The 21,898-nt window shown below is 39.8% G+C and overlaps 1 protein-coding gene across 3 annotated transcripts in view; it reads right to left on the bottom strand.

Annotated features, from left to right (window-relative positions):
- The window catches only part of LOC115628316 (serine-rich adhesin for platelets), a 203,272-nt gene that overhangs the window by 3,293 nt on the left and 178,081 nt on the right, over positions 1-21,898 (bottom strand). For 2 of the 3 annotated variants that reach the window (XM_030524369.1, XM_030524370.1), the window contains 8 exons: positions 17,117-17,296; positions 16,132-17,050; positions 15,330-15,471; positions 14,994-15,226; positions 13,897-14,318; positions 12,782-12,887; positions 618-793; positions 106-560 (listed from right to left, as the gene is read on the bottom strand). In XM_030524369.1, coding sequence (XP_030380229.1) covers positions 106-560; positions 618-793; positions 12,782-12,887; positions 13,897-14,318; positions 14,994-15,226; positions 15,330-15,471; positions 16,132-17,050; positions 17,117-17,296 — 2,633 coding nt within the window. Of the gene's footprint in view, positions 1-105; positions 561-617; positions 794-10,045; positions 10,909-12,781; positions 12,888-13,896; positions 14,319-14,993; positions 15,227-15,329; positions 15,472-16,131; positions 17,051-17,116; positions 17,297-21,898 lie in introns of those variants that run through there. The other variant, XM_030524371.1, reaches the window with a different exon arrangement.

The raw sequence follows: 21,898 nt of genomic DNA, 5'->3' as shown, positions 1-21,898 counted from the left end.
AAGCATCGCAGTTGGGAGTTAAAACACAATAATGAACTAAATTGGATTTATCCGAATCGAATTGAAGAGCCATAACTCTAATTGAGTGTCCAGCCTATCTCTTACCTGGCGTCTGCCTCATCCCAGGCGCTGTACATGTCGCTGACTTCATCCTTCAAATGTTTGTGGAATTCCTGCTCGGCGCTCATCAAAGTCTGAACATCCCACATTTTGTTGTCGGTGTTGGAACTGCTGTTGTTGTTATTGCTGTTGCTGTTGCTGTGGGTGCTTGTGCCTGCCTCGGCAACACTGGCTATGGCCAGAGTTTCCACCTGATTGCCATTGCTGTCGGTCACTGTGATTGTTGTGCTGCGTTTGTTGGCAGAGTCTACAGCTTCAGCTTCAGCTTCCATCTCTGCAGCTACTGCCTCATGTTGTTGTTCGGACTGTTGTTGTTGTTGCTGTTGCTGCTCGTCCAGAGCGTTCTGTAGACGCCGCTCCTGGCGCGTGAGCCAACTGTGCACGGACGCATTCAAACGCAACATATTCGTGCGATAACTGCCCAACTGGGTCTGCTCTTGCTGCAATGTCGATGAAATAAGTTAAGTTGTTCATAAGAGATCAGCTTCATGCCTTACCTTCAACGCCTCGATGGCCACCTGTATGGCTGGCTCTGTGTCCAACAACTCCAGCGTGGGCTGATTAGCCAGACGCTGCAGCGTGTGCTTCAGCACGCTCATCTCCTGCTGCAATTGGCGCGCAGCGGCCGCATTCTCGCTCCAGCCAAGCAAATCCTCCCAAGCGGCGAGCAGATCTGCAAATGAAATAAAAGCACTCGAGTTAATAGTGCGCGCAAATTGGCCATTTCGGTGAAAAGAAAGGCGTCCAATTAAGCCACAGCCACAGCCACAGCCAACGCCAAAGACAGCTCTGACAACTGGGCGGCCCTTGGCATCAATGGCAGCTTAGGTAATGGATACCTTTCGCTTTTCAGTCGCTCACTCGCACGCTCGCGCGCTCTTTTCAGGCGCCAGCACTTGGCACTTGGTACTTGTACTTGGCAGCGGTGTTTGCCTTTTTTCTGTGTAGGTACTTAAATGGAAATGTAAATTGCAATGCGAAAAGTGAAACTTTTGGTATTTGCACCAAAACTTTTGCTTCAGCATTTCCCACAACACACGGTGGTTCATTCTCAGACTTTTGTTGCCCCAAAAAAAATAAATACTTATGATTTAAATTGGGGAAACTGCAGTTTTCTTTCAATTATAACTTATGTTCTACTCATGTTTTTAAGCAGCTGTTGTTTATTGTTTTCGTAAATTATAAAAACAATAATATGTAGAGGTATTTTCCTTTATTTTAAGTTAATTTTAATTTAAGTTTTCATAAATTATGTGGCCCTAAGAAATGGCTTATAATATTTAGAGGTATTTTCTTTTATTTGATGTTACTTGGGCACCGTTTTCGTGTTGAAGAATTTTTTAGTCGTCCACGATTTTTGATTCGAACCGCTGCCAACACTTAGAAAGGAAGTCCCAATGGGATTCCTGCTAGGTAGGCCCCATTTAGAGGCCTTATCAGCAGTGATTTATTTGTTTGTTATTGAGTAAGCACTTAAAAGTTTTAAAATCTGTAAACTCCCCCCTAACATTAATTCATAAACGGCGTTATCAATTTATTAAACTGAGAGCAACCCAGTACATTCCTAGGCTTTTCCAATTTCAAAAAGCTTTAGTCACATAGACATCTTCTGCTGGTGCATACGTTCTTGCTAAAACAGTCAAACATTATACTATACTATATAGTATAAAAATTAAACTGAAGAATGACGAACACTTTAATTTAAACTCAAAACTAAAGACTAAGATGATCCATCATCACACATCTATGTTTATTTATTAATAATGATTTTTTTGCATTAGCTCTTTCAGCTCATTTGTTAAAGGCGAAATATGATCATTAAGTTGAATTTTTTTGTTTTTGTTTATCGAAATAAATTACTTAATTACTTTGATTTGCCTGACAGATAAAACTAGTTATTCAAATCCGATGATGCCCACTGTATGTCGTATGTATTTAAGTTTAGAAGGTGCGCGGGGTATTTAACATCACTGGATATGTTAGTTTCTGTATCACCCAGAAGAATTGGCATTTAATTGAGCCCTCAACTCGTGCATTGCCACCATTTCCGCTCCCCTAGCTCTGACACAGTATTTTATGGCCATTTCCGTTGCATTTCTAACAAGGGGGCTCAAAACTTGTTAGAGCGGCTGCAGGTAACGACAATGGCACTGAACCATGGCTTTGATATTGGGCGGACCAGCAGCTATACGAGTATATGTATAGCTACGGGCAGTAGAACAAAAGTTGATGTGGCAAGTGGAACGAGAGAACGTTTTGTGGTGTCAAAATATTGTGCATTTATACTAAGGTTTGGGCATCGAACTCGTCAGTTGGGGGCAGAGGTCGCGACACACCCTAATGTGAACTGGAAGCTTGAAAACTCTCCTTTTACTTCCAAGCTGGATTTCTGATACTACTTAATTGGAATACATTTCAAGTTTCTGAAGCAAACAGTAAGCACTTATGTTCGGATATCAAATTATATATTATTTGGTAAGTCTGTGGAGACTAATTTAAACCCGTCCATCTGTTGCTGGATATTGAAAAGCTATCAAAATTATGTTAAATACAGTATTTTGTAAAGGCCCTTATTGTTTCGTTTGGTTTAATGTTTCGTTTTTGCTTCAAAAATGGAAAAAACATGCGAATTCTATTCACTTTGTGGCCCACAACTGGCTCAGTATTTCATGGTATCAAATGTGTTTTTAAAAATGTGTATAGAAAGTGTGAAATTCTAAGGAAATTCGTAACGTCTATGATTTAAGCTTGTTTACTATTTCTTTTTAGTGGAAACATTGTGTAAAGAAATGAAATGCTACCTGCAAGTATATTGGTATCCTCTCTGCATGCTATCTAATGCCACTTTTTCCCCTTAAGGAACTGACACTCACCACCAAAAACTGTTTCTCAATTCGATGCTCTTGGCTTGGATCCAAGGCTAGGCGTTCCCAGATCTGTCGTCTTGGGTTGGCGCACGCCTTTCATCAACAGCAGGTGGTTAGCGGGTCGGAAATTATTAAATGCAATGCGAATTCCGAAAATCAAATAAACACTTTCACTTAAAACCAACCACAATGGCAGACGATGATGATGATGATGGTGTTGTTGTTGTTTCTGTTGTTGTTGAGGATGTGCAGCGAGCGAGTGCGTCAGAAATTGGACATGCCACGCACTTGTTACGCAAAAGGCTGGCGTGCGTTGACTCTGGACTGGAGTTGGCTGCGGCTTGGTTTGGCGGCAATGGAACAAGCGAGCTCTGCACCTAGCCCAACCGAACGCGCTGGCAATCAAAGCGAAACTGGTTGAGTGAACTTGGCTTGGAGCCGGGCGAGGCAGTTGTGAGCTGCAGTTGTGAGTCTGCAACTCTGCCACTTGCATGTGGGCAGCAATAAAAGCAACAAACAAACCAACCGAGCGCGACAAGCGGCAACAAAACGATCCAATTGTGGACTGACAGCAGACTGGAGCAGGGGAGGGATCGGCTCAAGGGCAATGAAGTGAGACGGCGGCCAAAAGGCGTGGAAAATAATGCCAATTAATGCAGAATTGTTGCAACACTGTCCGCATTTAAGTGATTCAAAACTCAAAAGCTTCCCCAAGCTGCCACTGCCACTTAAATTACGAGTAAACACCCAACGCTTACGCATTTCCCCCGCTTTGGAAAAGCTCTCTTTGAATTGCAGAAATTGTGGAGAAAACTCGCACAAAGATTACACAACTCCTAACTGCCAACTGTTGCGTCTGTCCATCGGCCATTTAGGTGGCCAGTCGCTGGCGATTTATCAACTGCTATAAACCGGGCAGCAATGTCGCATTTAAAAAGAGATTTCCACGTCTTAATGAGTGGGGCGGCTGCATCGACGCCAGCCTCAACGGGCTATCAAATTATTTCTGCCAGATAATTTAATGGCAACTGTGAAAAATTGAAATGAGAAAAACTGCACATAAAATTGATTACTCATTAAACGAATGGCATTTTCCAGCCTCTTGGAAATAATGCAGACAGGCGGCTCGGACGGATCTCTCTGTTCGAGCTTTCACTTTGGCCAACCATAATCGGACATAATCCTAATTAATTCCCCTACGCCAGATCGCCAATTTTAAATCACTTTGAAACAGGTGCTAGCTGCAAACAATATATGCAGATTACTGCAGTCCACGAATAATATTCAATATTCAATTCATAAAGAAGTCCCATTTGGAAAGATCTAGATCTAGATCTTTGGAGCTCTATTCTTTTTTTTAATGGTCTGTAAAAGTTATAGTTGAACTGATTAGTATCTTATTGAAAGTAAAACCTGTCTTGCTATGGGAATCAAGGAGATTATACTGCTGCTGATGTGCTTCGGGAATAGTTGCCTGTTCTAGAGGTGAGGCCGACAACTACCGAGGTTTGCCAAAAGGATCCTGTCCGTATTCAGATACTTAAGCTTTAGGACTTTTTACAGATTCACATTTGCAGAGTAATTATTTAGTACAGTCTGCTAGCAAATTATAGCATTCGTACTTAACAAGAAGTAGAGCAATGACTTGGGAATCAGATCAATAAGGTTATCGATCGCCGAATCGGTCATTTTTCTGCACTGATAAATGGATTTAAATATGAGCTTCCTTACACTGGCCATGGCACAGGACCTCTTAATTCCCAATCCATCAGGCCAGCAAAATGTGCAATTGCTTTGATTCATAATCTTACATGAAGAAGCTTCTAATTGGATATTTATTTGCGATTGTTCAACGTGGTTTTTTTTTTTTTTTTTTTTTTTGATGTTCGATGATTATACAAAGTACTTTGAGCCTAGGTTGGCGCTTATACATACATAGTACTTGTATATACCTGAGAAGTGATAAAGATAAGTTTTGTGGGTTCATTTTAGTGGATCGATCGTTAGTCTCATCACTCTGTTTTATATAGTTACGTGTCTTATTTCAGTAATGTGTTTGGTTATTGAAAAACAATCACAGCTCGTGAAACAGAGAAAAGCTCCATCCACCCCCTTTAAAAGGCCCAAGAAACAGTCATTTATTTTGCTTTTGTTTTCGTTTTATCGTTTTTTGTGCACATACTCAAGAGCAATTTTCGCTGTCACGCAGTGTGGAAATGTTTGTTTGCATTTCGTCACGAACGCGATAAAAGTGCAACAATTGCAAATCGCTCCCAAAACGCTGTTGGCGAGCGCCCAAGGCTGTTGGCATCGAGAGTGCTGCCAAACTGCAAATTTTCTTGGTTCACCTCGAGACGGGCGCGTGGGTGGCTGGGTGAGCGATGTGGAGCTGTCGGAATGTAATTGCCGGCGAGTGGCAATAGAATTTGTTGCCCACGACCAGAAGTACTGCCTAGCCCACAAGCTTGTTGTTGGTGGCTAGTGGCGAACGAAGCAAACAGCAAACAACAAGGTGATGAATGATTTAAACAGAAGTAAAAAGTACCATAGACAGCTCTTTGACAGAAGAACAAATTTTAATCTCATTACAATTTGTTTCAGTTAAAAAAAAGAAATATCTAAACTTGACAAATGCCAATCAACACTATAGAGTTTGGATTTGTAGAACAGATATGGAAGAACTCATGTGTTTTTTAGCAAAATAATGCAGCAAGCCATACTTAACAAATACGTACTTTGCACAATTAAAAATATAAATGTGCTCAAGTGGCCTAAATTCAATGGACAACCTCTTGAGTTTTATATAAAGAAGGGTGTACGCTGATGGACGGTAGTTAAATACTATGAAGGACCTCAAAGATGCTATCGTGTAATAGAAATAAATAAAACAAGTAAAAAAGCTAAAGTCGGGTGTCCCGACTTTGAAATACTCTGTACATATGTTTACAATAATTATAGAAAATAAAAAAAATTAAGAAAATAAAAAAAAAAATTTGATCGATTTTACCTCTCTCGGTATTCGAACTCACGTAAAGGGTGTATAATTGCACATTTACATAGCAATTGCGTCTGTGTGAGTGTATGTATGCCTATGCGCATCAATTCGTGTCTGTGTAAGCATTTTCGCAGTCAACCAAACAGCAACATCAACAACAGCCGCGGGCAGCGCTTGAGCAGCGCTGCAGCAGCGCTGCATCAGCAAATATATTTATGGCTATAACTTCTTGTTAAATCGGTCTATCATAATGAAATTTGGCATACGGACACATAATAACTAACTGGGGGTATTTCCAAAATTTTAGTTCGAAATTCCAAGAATTACGGGAGTTACGATTTGCGGGGTAGAGGGGGGAGGGAGGGGAATTCCAAAATATACATTTTCTGCGTATTCACATAAGGCATCTGGGACTAAAATTTGGTGTTCCTAGGTCTTATAGTCTCCGATATATAGGCGATTATACGAATGGAAAATCGGGAAAACCCCCATAGGGGGGAAGTGGGGGGGAAAATCAAAAAAAAAAACAAACTCGTATAGAATACACACATAACGCATCTTCGTGCAAAATTTGGTGTCTCTATCTCTTATAGTCTCTGAGATCTAGGTGTTCATACGGACGGACAGACGGACAGACAGACAGACAGGGCTAGATCGACTCGTCTCGTCATGCTGATCAAGAATATATATACTTTGTGGGGTCTGCCACGCCTCCTTCTGCCTGTTACATTTTTCAGCTCCCGCAAACCTAATATACTCTTGTACATTTCATGTACAGAGTATAAAAAGTAAACGTAAGAAAGGTTCTGCATTCTAACATAATAATAAAAAAAATATATTTTCTGCTATACTCGTGAGTCCCAACAACATATTTTGCTTCAGCAAGATAAGCTTTATTGTAAGCGGTAAGGAATTTGGCATGAGAGTTTCGCCACCAGAAGCAAATCACGGATTAAAAAAACAACCGATTTCATATTTAAGACCAAAAGAAAACATTTCTACAGCTACAGTCTTTCTTAACTTATAAATGAAATGGGATTTAGAAATATGTATACAATTTTAAATTTTCAAACCGTTGATTTAATCAAAACCGTGTAAAGACAGAATTAGGTGTACAGCACAAACTATTCAGAATCACATCTGAACAGCAAATGATAATTTTGCGATGGCATATGTACATTCTATCTCTCACCAAGCTGAGCAGAACTTGAATTTAAGGCTACCCTCAGTACATGAAAGTAGATTGTTTGCCATATAATATAATATATGCATGTTCTAAAACTCCTTGCGTGGTAAATTGCAATAAAAATAATGCGCAATGCGAATCTCTTACCCTTCCATCCCTTCACATTTGTACTCGTACCTCCTCGCCAGCAGAGGCAAATGTTAAGAAAGCATGCCAAATAATTCGTTACTTCGATAAACAAATAACAAATGACAGGTGAGCTTAGCATACATACGAGAATATGTATATACATATAATTGTATGTATGTACGATTTATAAATGTTTGTGCCTAAGGGTGATCGCATGCCGCTTGCTAGGCAAAGGTGTAAGGCGAGGAGCTTGTGTTAAGGTCTTAATGTCCAAGAAATAAGCTGGGCGCACATTTCAAAGCACGCTCCAAGGGGCAAGTATTTGGCAGCTTTATAAAAATATTTCATAATAAAATCTCGAATAATTATGTGTATGCCAACAACAACAAGAATAGCAAATGACAACAAAAAACGACAAATAATTAAACACAATTAGCTAAAAACGACGTCGTTGGATATTTTTAAATGCTGATTAGAGCGCGCAACGACGGAACGAAGTGAGAAATATTTGCGAGAAGTCGACTTAAGTCCGATTAGAGCAGAGATGTGAAATATGCGAAGAACGCTGATATTAGTTGTCGAATCGGAATTTGTGATTCTATGAATGACTCTGTGACTGTTTTGGGCAAGTCGCGCATGAATAAGAAGAATGAGCTCCATTTACAGAGCTATTGCATCTGTCATAATCGAAAGCCCCCAAATGGGAGGAACACACCCAATCATAGGATGGGCTATAGACATACAAGTAGATATTTAGCACACTGCCGGGCGTTGCGATGGCAATTAGTTACCGCAACCGCAACGAATTGCAATGGAAAAACGCTCAATATGGCATTTAATTTCGATTCGATTTCGAGTCGGAGGAAATATTGGAACCCCCTCTGATGTAATCCAAATCGCGTCAGAGACCCACATTTAATTGAAGGTCAGCCGCAAATGGGGCAGCAGAAATATATTTAAATAATGGGCAAGCGTACTCGACTGTTTTATACACTGCGCTATTCTCTGATTGTTACCATGAGATAGTGTATATGAAAATATTGAAATATATGTTTAGGCTACGTCTTGAAAAATGCTATATTTTTTCGTTAATGTTTTTTGTTTGGGAAAGGTGATTAACCGATATGGCTCAGTTTAGATTTGCGAATTTAAAAAACAAAGCATTGGATATTTGAATTGAACTGCAAATTACGGGTTTTCGTTGAGTTAGAATTTTTCATGTGGCAGCAGCTTTATCATTATGGGAAATCTGATTTAAATTCTCATATACACTACATAAACAATTTTGTTTAACCACTCAGATATTCATACATAAGTTACATTAAAAAAATTCCAGCAATATTATGATAAACTTTTAAGAAAAAGGAAAGGAGTGTCACTCCTATATTTCCTTTCGACAAATAATTATGTAAGTTATTTTCAAAAATATCCCTGTTTTTTTTACTTATGTAGCTAGCGGCTTACCAACATTCTCCCTACGGCTTACAAACGTGAGACATAAATTGCAACACCCTCTTGAAAGTGTATTAAAAAAAAGCGAAAATGAATTAATAATTAATGGATAGAATGACGGCAGCTCAGCTTGTGGGCGACAACCACTGTAGAACTTGACCCCAACAAAAAGGCAACAAATTTAAAGCGAATTGGTAACCACAGAAAACCGGTTCCAAGACCATTTTCAAAACACAACACTAGCCTTCTAATTGTGAAATGAAGATTTTCACAAATGTGGCAACATTGATGGCCAAGACGTTGAGGCAGCTTTGTAGTCAGTTCATAAAAAACTTCAAAGCGAGTGCGCGTGTGCATATGACGACTATAATTGGCCATAAAGGCCAGGCGAGGTACCGTTAATGAGTCCATGTCTGTATGAGTGTGGCTGCCAAGCTAAGCGTGAATGGCCGTTATTTGGTCCCAATGGCTTCTCACCTTGCAACAATGCAACATAAAACGGCAGAGAAGTTGGACTAGCCTTAATTAAGAATGCAACTGCAGCTCGAAAATGGAAAATGTAAGTAAATAGTGAGTGAGCGCGTTCCGTAAAAGGGCGACGAAGTTGACCAACTCATATGGGAAATTGGCGAAGAAGAAGAGGGAATTTGTTGACCAACGGAGAAGTTGAAAATTTATTAGAGTAATTAAATGCACTCCCAATAACTTCTAAAGCCAATTTCCATCGCTAAGAATCGAAAATTGGAGTACATTTAAAATAACTTCCTTAGCTGGAGTTCCAGCTTGGGTTATTATGTAATTTCCACTAGTTTTCGATCGAATTATTCTATAAAAACTAATTTTTAATATTTAATGTTATCCTCTAAATATTTATATTCCCAGTGTGTTTTATTTATTAGCACAACTGGCAAACATTTCATAATATTTGGTAATTCTTTGCTCGCATTGTTTCTGCACACACATTCTTCATTTCCTCGCCATGGTAGAAATCTTGAACAGGCCACCAGCAATATACAGTAATTGGCTTTGCTCGCTTTTCTCTTATCTGCTCTGTACGATCATCACATCCATATGTACATATGTATGTATGTATGTCTATGTTTGTTTACCCCCACTATCTGTTCATCTCAAAATTCCATTCTCCCTCACTGGCTCCGTTTCTCTACTTATCTCGCCATTGCTTCTACACCTGTCCAAATTTTCAGCTTGCATGACGTATTAGGTGCATTGTCTTTTCTTTGCACATATTACCGTTATTTTCCGTACAATATTTGTTCACATGTTTATATTGTTTACCTTGTTCCGACGACGAACGAGATGTTGTGGCCGATGTACTCGTCGAGAGCATTTCGTAGATGTCCGTCTGGACGGCAACACTGACTTTCTTCATGTTGGCAAGGACGCGCCCGCACTCTCACAAACTGTCACAAACCCTCACGTCCTGCTCTCCACGTTTTTGCGTGACCCACCCTTGTGTAACCCCACTGTGACCCACTTTAGCACGTGGGGGTCACATAAAACAGATGACTCAGGTCACGCAAGCAATTTGTTGTTGCCTTTTGAAACAGATTTATTTAAGGGGTACTCCATCCACTTGAGAAACAATTTTCGTAATCAATTTGCGCATTCGTATTTTCTTTTGTATATTCAATCTCAATTGTTTACTCCAATAGCAGAAAAGAGCAACAACAACAACACTGCTTTGGTCATTGAGTGAGTTGCTCAAACGCGTGCCCTGGCGCCGTTTCAATTTCAGAAAAAGTTGGGAACAACTTTAAGTAAACAATTGAAAAATTCGAAACAACAAGTTTTCACTTTAGGGAGAGCGCGGCAACGGCGTTGGTTACTGCATTGCAATCCGTTATTTCTATTATACTACCGCACTATGTATCTCTTATACCCGACGAAAGCAGCACGCGACTTTTTATGAATGAGAAGAGTTGTTGTCTCAACTGTCTGGCGAGGATTACAAACGTAGTGAGATTTATTTCTATTGGGCTTAAATTTACAAATGCGTATCACAGTTATTCAGGAATATTTAAGTATGTATGTACGTATCGGCTGTTTTATTTGCGCGGGAAGAGATTCTGATTCTGCGAAAACGTAATGAGAATGGCGGATAGTTGCGGAAGCACCGTAAAAAAAGCTGAAGCATAACAGACCGGACCTGAACAGAATCAACCGCTTGGAGCGCACGCTGAAAATGAACTGAGGCAGACGTGAGAAGAGACGAAAGGCCAGACAATGGGGGCAACGTGTGAGCACAGTTACATTTGCCGCTGCAGCTTTGCAGTGGGGTGCGCGAGAGCTTGCCAGTAAACACGCGGCAGAGAGAAATACTATACATATCAACCTCTCAGAACGCCGCGTACAGTGGGCAAAGCAACTTTTCAGCTTGGTTTTACGATTCATCTAAGTGAGTGTGAGTGTGTGTCCATGTTGGCTCATTAAATTGCCCAAACTAGATGGGGCAATGTCATAGCGCAGACAACAAAGGCCAAAAAACCAAGCCCAACAACAATGCAGAGTCAATACGACAAAACAGAAAAAACGTAAAAAACCAGAATACAGTAGCAAAGGCAAGAACAACAATAACAAACAATGACGACATCACAAAACACGCAGGCAAATGTAAGTTTGTATGTATAGTCGGAGAACACATAAAACACACCTGGATTGAAGCTCAGTTTGATACTGAGCTTTGAATCGTACGCTACCGCCATCTAGCGTTCATATGTTTAGTTTATGTGCCAGTTAAGATTTTTAAGAAAAATTATGTGTGCAATTTCCATTTAGGCATCATTTGTATATGCTGTGGCATCGCCTTGAAAATACACATATGTGTGTATTTTTGTTTATAAACATACATACATATATACAAGTACAAATATCAAAGCTGTTTCTTTCTTTGCCAAAATGACGTCATCTTAAAAAATATTTTGCTCTTGAAGAGGTCAAATGCTTTGGTGCTTATAATACGTACACACATACATATGTATGTGCCTAATACTATTACCGTATATAAACAGCAAACAAATTTGTATTATAAACGATGGTATTTGCTTTTGCGTCATTTCGACTACAGTTGAACCTACAGTTTTGTAGCAGTCGCTTAGCTTGGCACAGTGCTTTCAAAGCGGTGCAGCAACAGCACAGTCACCCTCAAACTGGAACGAGCGACAAAGCTAGTTTGTTGTCTAAGCAAATTGTTAAATTTTTTAAAATTTGTGATATTTCTAAAGTTATGTGATAACAATTAGACAGTTGTGTACAAATGTGTGACCATTACCCGCTTCTTCAATGTGCTGCCGTTAGTGTAGCAAAAGCTCAAGTTTTAATTAAATTAATGCACAAACTACGTATACAAGAAATAATTAATTTTGTTAAACATTTGACAAAAACACACAAGCAAAACTAGTTATGTAGTAGACAAAACTCCAAACTTATGTACATTAAAAATTAAGAAATAAATATAAAAATATAAAATGCAATTTACAATGCAAAGATTATAACAATTAAAATTTGTATATGCTTCTTTTTCATTGTAAATAAGAAAATATTTATTTGCCAAAAAGTTTAAAAATAATTAATTTTAAAAAGACAACAAATTCGTTGCATAATGCGTTTTGTCAAATGCACAAACAAAATTAAAAACTCCAATTATGTAAATATATATATATAGATATAGTATGATACAAAAAGTACAACAAAAAATTTTGATTCAGGCATTTGTGAAGCAGTTTTACAACAGTTTGAGAGCAATTGTTTAAAGCAATCCCCTCAAATTGTTAAACAGACGCTCCAGTCGCCCCATAGGCCGATTGACCAGCGCATAGAGCGACCGTAACGTCCACAGCAGAAATCTATAGAGCGCAAAATGTCCGAGCAGATTGGACACGTCAAGCACAAAGTCGATGATGCGGGCGATGAAGCGTGTAATGGGGGCACATTTGCATTCGGGCGACGACGGCGCCCGCCGCCGGCCGCTGCCACCGGAAACCACGTGCAGAACGAGCCGCTTGTGGGACTCACCTTTTGTCTGGCCGGCGCACTGGGCGGAGAGCACGGTACCGGGTGGGCCGCGTAGGACGGCCTCCAGGCAGCGAATATTGTCGCGGCAAGTGTTGATAATCTCGTTCTGCGAACAAAAAAGAATTCGAATAAATCAAATAAACCAAGGTAAACACACCTTGTCGTTTCTTATTTAATTATCTGAGAATTTAGAAACCGAAATTAAACTAATTTAATTCCTGAAGCAATAATAATTGTACAGTGAAAACTCTCTTGGCCAGACACTCACGGTCAGCCAATTTTTGTCCGCCCAAGGGGAGTGTCCGCTTAAGGGGATACTTAAATACTTTATACACCGATCGAATGTTTTTAAAAAAGTGTCTGCCGAAGAGAGTGTCCGGAAAAAAGGTGTCCAAGGGAGTTTTCACTGTAATTGTTACATTGGGCGCGTTTATCGGGTCGTAGCGATTTGCGATTTGTTATCGATAAGTACTGATTTCACCTGCTGACCACTGTGATTTGTGATTCGGACAAGTAAAAATGTCAATCGAAATCACAAACACAAATCGGAAAAATATTATGATTAATTGATTTAGATTTTTCGATTTTGACATTACACAGTCAGAATTCTGTCGAGACCTTTGCGGAAATATATAAAATGGCAAGCTGTGACTTTTTGACCAAAAATAATAAAATCAGAATATTTTATTAAAACAGTCCTAGCAAGCGGTCGGCAGAGGCAATTCAACAATCGATAATCAAAAATTACAAATCGCTTTTCATATCAGTCTGATATCTTATAATCGTGTTATAAGTACTTATAATTAAAGAAATGGAATCTCCAATTACAAATCAAAATAAATTCACTATTTAACGGAAAGAAATCCAGAACTTATAGTATGACTCAGTGACTATTGAAATATATATATCGATAAATGAATGCACCTATTAAATAAATAAATTATCAAAAGATATATCAATTTAGAACTTTCGGTTTCTCTAAACTTTCTCTACTAACATCTTTTTAGGGATCTATGTTTTGATGAAATTCAACACTAAAAAAAAGTGATAAGCAATTTCTCTTGTGAGAGGGGAAATCAAGGAATTCACTATTTTCACATGTTAATAAAACTTACATAGTCCTCCGGTCTGAGAAGGTGACAGCGCAGCTTAAGAGCTCGCGTATCCTCTAGACGATCGCGACTCTGTTGCAGCAGACTGCGCATCTCTTGCTCGCCGTCCGAATCATCGCCACTCGAAGATGATGTGGCCGGAATAAGTTTAATACACTTCTCCAAATTGCGTGATGATCGACGGCGTTCGTCTGCCGTCACTGTGCGTCGTCGACGGGTAGATGTGTCGCTCTCCGAGGTGCGACGCAGCAACGACTGAGCCGAGTGGCTCATCTGGCCACCAAACTCAAGCTTGCGGCCCACAGAGTCTCCGCCTGTTTTGGCCAAGAGTTGTGGCTGATTCTTGGGCGTCAGCGCTGTAGCCGAGGCGGATAGTGGAAGAGTGTTTTGTTGCGTTTGCTGGGAAAGTGATGGTTCAGCAACGTCTGTGAAGAGAGGAGGGATGGCATCAGCTTTTAATTTTTTATTCAAACTTAGGTGGCAAAACACTAATATTAATACATTCTTATTATGAGAACTGGAACTCGAATCTTATTAGATCCAAATAAAGTTGCTTTTAAAGTATTCTCGAAGTTCGATTCTATTATGTACATGGAAACCAATATCGATAAAAGTTTCTTCTCTACCCTGATCCATTTGTTAACATAATTTATTTGCTTTGGAAGTTGTTGAAGAAAGAGCAAACCCATGGGAGTGTTCATACAAAAATGACATTTCAAAAAATGTTCAGATTTATTATTTTATTTATGAGATGAAAAAATAAGAACAGTAAGGGCCCAAAGGCCCTCAGATAAGTTACATGTCTAAATAGAGCAAAAATTAGTTTAAAAAAGTATTATATTTCAGTGGATACTAGATAATAAGAACAGGTTATAAATATATGTTATAATATAAATATGTATAATATTTAAAAATGTTCGGTTTAAAATAAACTTGGTTCGAGGCCGTATCTCAAAACTTCGTAATGTTGTACGGAAGGACAGACGGATAGGGAGACAACAAATTTTATACAAATTCGTCTCGTAGTATAGTAAATATATCAAGATAACCCTCGAATAGAGGGTGAGAATACAGACGACTATTGTATAAATTAGACTCACCTTGGCACGACTTGCGGCGTACTTCGAGTGTCTTGCGACGACGCTCGTATTGAAGTTCAAGGGCACGCTGGCGACGTGCGTGATCCACGCTACTCGAGATGGTCTCCTGGTTGATGTGCAGCACCTTCGGCTCGTGCTGTTGCAGTGAATCCATGCGCGGTGGCGAGAACGAGTCCACGTTGTTGGCTGCCGACAGCGATGAGCAGCAATCCGATTGTGAATCAATGAAATTGCTGCGGCGCAAAATTTATGAAAGTTTTAAAAATAGTTGCATTTTTGGCAGCCGACCCGAAGGTCGCCGATCGGACGCATCCGAGCACCGACCCCACTACTCACCGATAGTCGTCGCCGAATTCCAAAAGGCGTCGTGCGGCGTCCGAATCAAAGCCCTCAGAATAGTTTTCTGAGTTGTATTTCTCTTGATAGTTGTCCCAGGCAGTCTCAGAGATGCTACTGTGATGGTCCTCGGTGCTGAGCTCTATATCGTGCGATGTGCAGGGGAAATATGCAATTAGATACAAGGTGGGAATAATGTCAATGTAATGTACTGAACAATTTTCGGGGTGTACAGATTGTGGAGGGTGCGGGGTTTGGGTGCATTTTGTACCTTTCTGACGGGGAACGGGAGTGCGTGCTTGTGAGAGACAGAAATGATAGACGTAAGACTTATAAGTGTTAGAAGACGCGCTCAACCCTACCTGAATAAATTTTAAATACTTAAATGAACAAAAATGAACCCCATAAATTACTATAAACATTTTTAAATATAACTAAATTTAGAAATACAGTTTAAAAAGTTCTCTATTACTTTAAGATATTACAAATATGTAATTGGGGATGTGGGTTTGTTCCTGAGTAGGCACTCGGTTCGCATCACGCCGCAACCAATATGTAAATACTTGGTTTAAAAATTACAATGTTATCATAAAATTTAGTCCAACAGGGACAGATCTTAAATACAGATTAAAGATTAAAATAAATGTAATCAATGTGAATACCCACATAGGTATAGTACTAATTCCATAAATATTATCTCATTGCTCATTCCCTTTGCACACATACTATATGCGGGCTATATTTGTTCAAAAATATGCTCCATCTAATCTAAAAGATAACACTCAGATTCTAAATGACTCACCTGCTTGCTGGTCATCATCATGGATATAGCTGGATATCGCTGCCAAAGCGCCCAGCCGCGACTCGCTGGCCATAAGCGCTGTGGTAAATGAGCCGACACGGAACTTGGGAACCATCAACTGCTGTGGCTCCTCTCCACCACTCTCGTTATGAGGCTTCTGTGGAGACAGAACTCCCACACTGGTGCCCTTTTGGATACTCAGCAGAGCGTTCGTGAATTCCTGAAGCTGCTGCGATGACATAGACTCGCACGACTTCATCAGTGTCTGCGTCAGATCGCCATGGACTTCTGAGCCCGAGTCAGATTTCTTGCCCGCGGAGGCGGCCGAGACGCGCTTTTTGCGGGCGCGACGGCGTCGCAGCGAACCCTTGCTATCAGCTTTGCGAGCGGTGTTGCTGCCTGTGCCCGAAGAGGATGCGGCACGTGGTCGCGGACCCGGCGACAAGGAGTCCAAGGCCGACTCGCTAATTGAGTGGCTCGCCAGTCCGGGCGGCGAATTGGCACCCGTGGCCACTACGGTGGTTAGTTGTGCAGCATCTGTTGTCAGCTGCGAGAGGCAAGACACTGACCAAGGTCGCTCGGATTTGCGACGCGTCTGAGGACGTTTTACAATCTTAAGATTCAGGCTTTGATTGCTGCTGCCAAAGCCGAGTGGGGTTACGGCTTGGCCAATGGGTTCCGCTGAGCCGCCAATGCGCTCCGTGGAGTTGCCATAGGAGTTGGTGCTCGTTTGCATGCAAGTGGCAATGGAGTCGGTGAAGCCTTCGGATGTGTCCGAACCGCCCGGCTGTGGTATGGAATCGGTTTCTGAGGCCTCCCCAGAAGCTTCACAATCGTCTGGTGGTTTGGCAATACCGCCAAGCGGTTCGTGGACTCGATTAATGAGCTGAGGCGTGGACGGCTGATGCTCCAGCCATTCCTGTAAGAAATTGGATTAATATTAGCGAGAAACTAGATAGGGGTATGGTAATTATTTTGGACTTACTTCCACACGCTGTTTTATAGGTCCAGGCATGCTGACCTCGCGTTTCTTGACCGTCGAGGAGATTTTCACAATGGAATGTTTCTGCTTCGTCGGCGTCTTCAACGCTGCTTCTTGAGCGTCGCGCACCAAATGCTCCGCCTCGAGCACAAGCTGTTTGATTGAATCATGCGAGACCTTGCCCTGCAATAACACACAAGAGAGAGCGAGAGAGAAGGTGTAAGTTAAAAGTTAATAAGCGTAGCGAAATGGAGTGCTTCGAAACCGCCGGGCGTAAAACAAACGAATGCTCGCAGAGAGAAGTTGCTCGATGACGCACATTCCACTCTTGAGTCAGTGGCGGCGGAAATGCACTCGCTCTTTGTTTTTTTTTTTTTTTTTGTCTGCCCAGAGTCATGGGGCCTTATCACTAGTGCAGCTGAGGGGTTCTGGCGGGTCATGCTGCACTTCTTATCGCTCAGCATGCTGCCCGCATTTGTTACAGCTGTCAGCAAACCTCACAGCTCCACTCCACCGCACCCTCTGCTCACCAGTGGGCGGGCGTGAGACTCGAGTTTGGAGTCACACGCACAGCACACCCACGAAGATATACGACTTTTGCTTTGGGTTTTTTTCTAGGCGTTACTGTCGTTTTGTTTACTTGTTCTTAATTATTTGCAACTCTTTATCGCTTTATCTACCTGCCCCCTCTTGCCTAGTCAATCAACTACGAAAAACAGGCAGGTTTATTTATTTATTTTTGTGTTGCCCGATGATTTATTATGATGACTTCATTATTCGGGGCTTTTTGGTTAAAAAAAGGTGGGTACTATGCACTGAATAGAATCAAATCAGAGCATCTATATGATCGAAGCACAATTTAACCTTTTTATAGAAACCAATGACACTGACATGTATGTATGTATTTCAATATAGCTAAGCACCCTTAAGAATTGGGAATCTCTTTTATGGTAAATAGGGCTTGCCCTTCTTGGAATGCTAATTTGACGAAATTAGTTGAAACATTGTAAACATGTACATATACAGATATACAAACTCGTACACACAAACTAATTACAAATATGGAGCTTCAGATCGGCTCCCAATATGCTGAAAGCGATTATAAAGTCAACGAAGCGGAATACATCGAATTTCGCATGTAATGACAATTCCACATTGAGGTCACCTCGAAATATAGGCTCGAACTGAACACGTTTCAAAAGTGTTTTGTCAAGGCGATTATGCACCATTCCATTGACCGAAATCGGTAAGAACTGCGTGGACCAATTTTTTCCAAATATTTTATCACTTATTAACTATTTTTCTTGGCTTAGGGTAACGAATATATTTTAGGCATGGAGTCTCTTTCTTGGCCTCGGAATATTGCAAAATTGAAAGAGATCATTATATTTACTTGATATACTATAATGAGATTTCTGCGGAATTATGAAGAAAATTATACGAAAGCATGCCTAATTGACTAGAGAGCGGGCGGCCACACCCACTATTAAACAAAATAATAATTTTTATAATGATATGAATGAGGCAAGAAATAATTACAGTTTAAAAATATTTTGTTTCCCTAGAAAAATATGTTTTTTCTACTTTTTAAGATAATGTTTTATCAGACGAAAATATAGTTTTGGTAGAATATACTGATTTCGTCATGGAATAAAATCTTTTAAAATAATAACGTTATTTACAGAACCGAAAAATCTCTTTAGATAATATTAACATTTGAGTGAAATTTTGTATTATGATTATATTTTTTTGTGCAATGAATACGATGACAGCTTTGCAAAATAAAATCGATAAATTCATTCATATTCAAGAGGTTTAATGTCATTAGAAGGGTTTCCACGAGGCTGCTTTAATGAAGCTATAAGTCTTTTTGCTGGCTTGAGATTTGTCACATCACATTATTTCATTTCGATATACTTGTAAAAGAGAGGCCGAAGAGAGCTGATAAACTAGACATTGATATGTGCCAGTAGTTGGCAATCAAAAACTATTACACTTTGTCCAATGGCCTGCATAAAATTATGTTAATCTTTGGCTTAATTTAATTAACAATTTCCTGTCGTCGGCAAACGAAGAGAGTTGGATGGAGAGAGGGGCATGCTGCAGTTTAGGAGCAGCCTCCTCTGATAGTCGATATCAAACTGTGCAGCGGCGACTTGTTTCGGGCGCGCAACACGAAACGGAAACAATTTTTTTCATGAGCAATGCGCATGCGCAGCGGCCCGCCGAGTGAAAATGGCTGCCCGGGCGAACTCAGAAGCAGCTTTGATAAATCGCACATGAAACGGCAGTCGTCGTCGAAGCCATAGCAACAACTGAAGGCAAAAAGTGGCGAGCGATTGGGCGTTTGCGATAATTAAAGGCAATTATTAGTTTGTTTGCCTGCGCGAGTGGAGCGCGCTGAGTGCCCGCCAATTAGACCGAAAACTGGTCCCGCTGCACGCGTAAGAAAAACTGGCGCTCAGTGGCTGGACAACTGTGTGACATGCGGTGACAGTTGCCGTTTAGTCGCAGAAGTTTCGGTTGCTGCCACAGCCATCTATAAAGTATCTTTTAACTCCCTACAGTGGACATTGGCTTTGTGAGCCTTTGCATAAGTTTACTCTTTGAATTGAATAGCTAGCTTAAGCTGCTCAGCATTTAATTGCTAATTTAATCAGCAATCCATTAAATGTTTATCGCTGAAATCTTCTCTGTATGATTTGCAATAATGATATCTAAATCGTTTAAACAAAGGCCGCTAAACGTAACGTAATAAAAGAGTGATCCATCATTTCCTACTGATTATAATTAGTTGTATTTACTGAAAAACTTAAATAACACTGAGCAAAGTTCGCTTTTAAAATAACGCTCCGATTAACACCTTTGTAAGGAATCGAGGTCTCAATCAACACGTTTCAGTTGGTTTGGCATTAGTTGGCATTTTAAATAAGTTTTTAGCAAAACACAATCACAAACTTTTTAAAAGTGCAAGCTTGAATTTGCCAGAAGTTTTAGTGAAAGTTCCTAATTCTGCACAATCCCTGTTGAATACAAACTAACAAGCAGATTCATTTTATAAAACACGATCTATAGTTTTAATTCTTTTCTTTTAAATATACCTTTTGTTGACAATCAGTCAAAATTGTAACAATCAGATGGATAAAAGCCAGGTTATCGCACACAAAGCAACACTGTGTTATCGGTACAAAAATGAAAATCGCACAAAGAGCAAATATAAAGTTCTGTTTTAAAGTCGATAAAGAATTTTCCGAAACGTTTTAATTAATGAAACAAGTTTATAGTGATAAATGATAAGCAATGGTCGCGGTTAACTAAAAAACCAGTTATTACATTCAAAAAAAGAACGTGGGTTTATCAGAAATCAGACAAAATCTTCGGTGAAATAATGAAAGTGGAATTAAATTTCTCCAAATCAACGATTTAACGCATTTTAACCGAACAATCGGGTCTGCAAAATGTGTGTTTTTGCTTTGTTCCGCACCAGTTGACTGATAACCAATAATTTCTCATCAGTCGACACTTGCGATTCAAGAGGATTGTACCACCATTCCAAAGAAATCGTATTTGTCGGCTTATGGCTTAAAACACTCATTTAATTTGAAAATTGATTCGGAAGATGATTATTCTAAATAAAATAAATCTATTTGGAATAATATTCTTGTTATAAAAAAAAACTTTAAGATCGATAATGCTAAGATTATAAGTTGATATTTATTTATGAATAACTTTGGCCTGACTGACTAATTCACGCTAAAACTTTTTCTTTCATTACAGTGTAGGTGAGCATTAAAAAAAAAAACTAAGTTTTGAAAATTTACAGCACCAAATGGGGAAAAAGTTCGTATGATAAATAAGCCTTTTTTATTAAATAAACTATGGTTTGTTAGGGTATAAAATAAACTGCATTCGTTCATTGAAATTGTTCTTTATTTGGGTTTTAGTATCCTACATATAGATTTGTGAATTTGCAAAAAAAATAAAAAGAAACACTTTGGAAATTTTGAAGGAAATACACAATCAGGAAATTTCGCTATATAGACTCTTAATTGCTGCTAAAGAGGGATGCACGCCCGTATTAATAATACCCAGAAGCAGTAAAAAAAGTAATTTATTTATGTATTTACATACACAGTTCATATATTTCCACTATATTTTTGTATATTTCGCTCTAATTGCACAAAGACACGCACCCAAAATCGGTAGCTGGTGAGCATTTATTGCAAAAAAAAAGAGCTGATATTATTGAATGGAACAAAGTTTGCTCGATTGTGGGGTTTTTATGTTAAATGTTTCGAGTCCATGCAAGTGTGTACGTACGGATATATGTATGTATGTATATAGTATAACAACAACAACAACAGAAATGGTTGCTTTCCAATGTTGGAGTTGTGTCTGGCACCACGGTTTTTGTTGTTACTGTTGTTGTTGTTTTTATTTTTGCCGGCTACCGTTAGACGCGACGTCGCTCCACGAACTGAGGCGAGTCGGGCCTGCAACCACTGCGTGAAGGCCCAACTGAACGCCAAAGTGGCAGTGAAATGATAATGACTCGCTCCACGGGCAGAGACAGAGACAGAGTCCCAGACCGAGACCGAGACGGAGCTAGCGCTTGTGACGGCGACGGTGACGGTGACGATGACGGCGACTGCGACGTCAGCAGCTACTCGCAGATAAGATAAAAACCGCAAAAATCAATTTGCACGGACGGCGACAGAAATTATACGAGTCGTGCAATTTTTAAAAAATTAATTTGTTTTTTTTTTGTTGTCTATTTTAAATTTG

Source organism: Scaptodrosophila lebanonensis, unplaced genomic scaffold, assembly GCF_003285725.1.
Source record: "Scaptodrosophila lebanonensis strain 11010-0011.00,11010-0021.00 unplaced genomic scaffold, SlebRS2 tig00000113-arrow-arrow-pilon, whole genome shotgun sequence".
NCBI classification, from domain to species: domain Eukaryota; kingdom Metazoa; phylum Arthropoda; class Insecta; order Diptera; family Drosophilidae; genus Scaptodrosophila; species Scaptodrosophila lebanonensis.
Note: the sequence above shows the minus strand (reverse complement) of the source record. Positions and strands in the feature narration are given on the sequence as shown.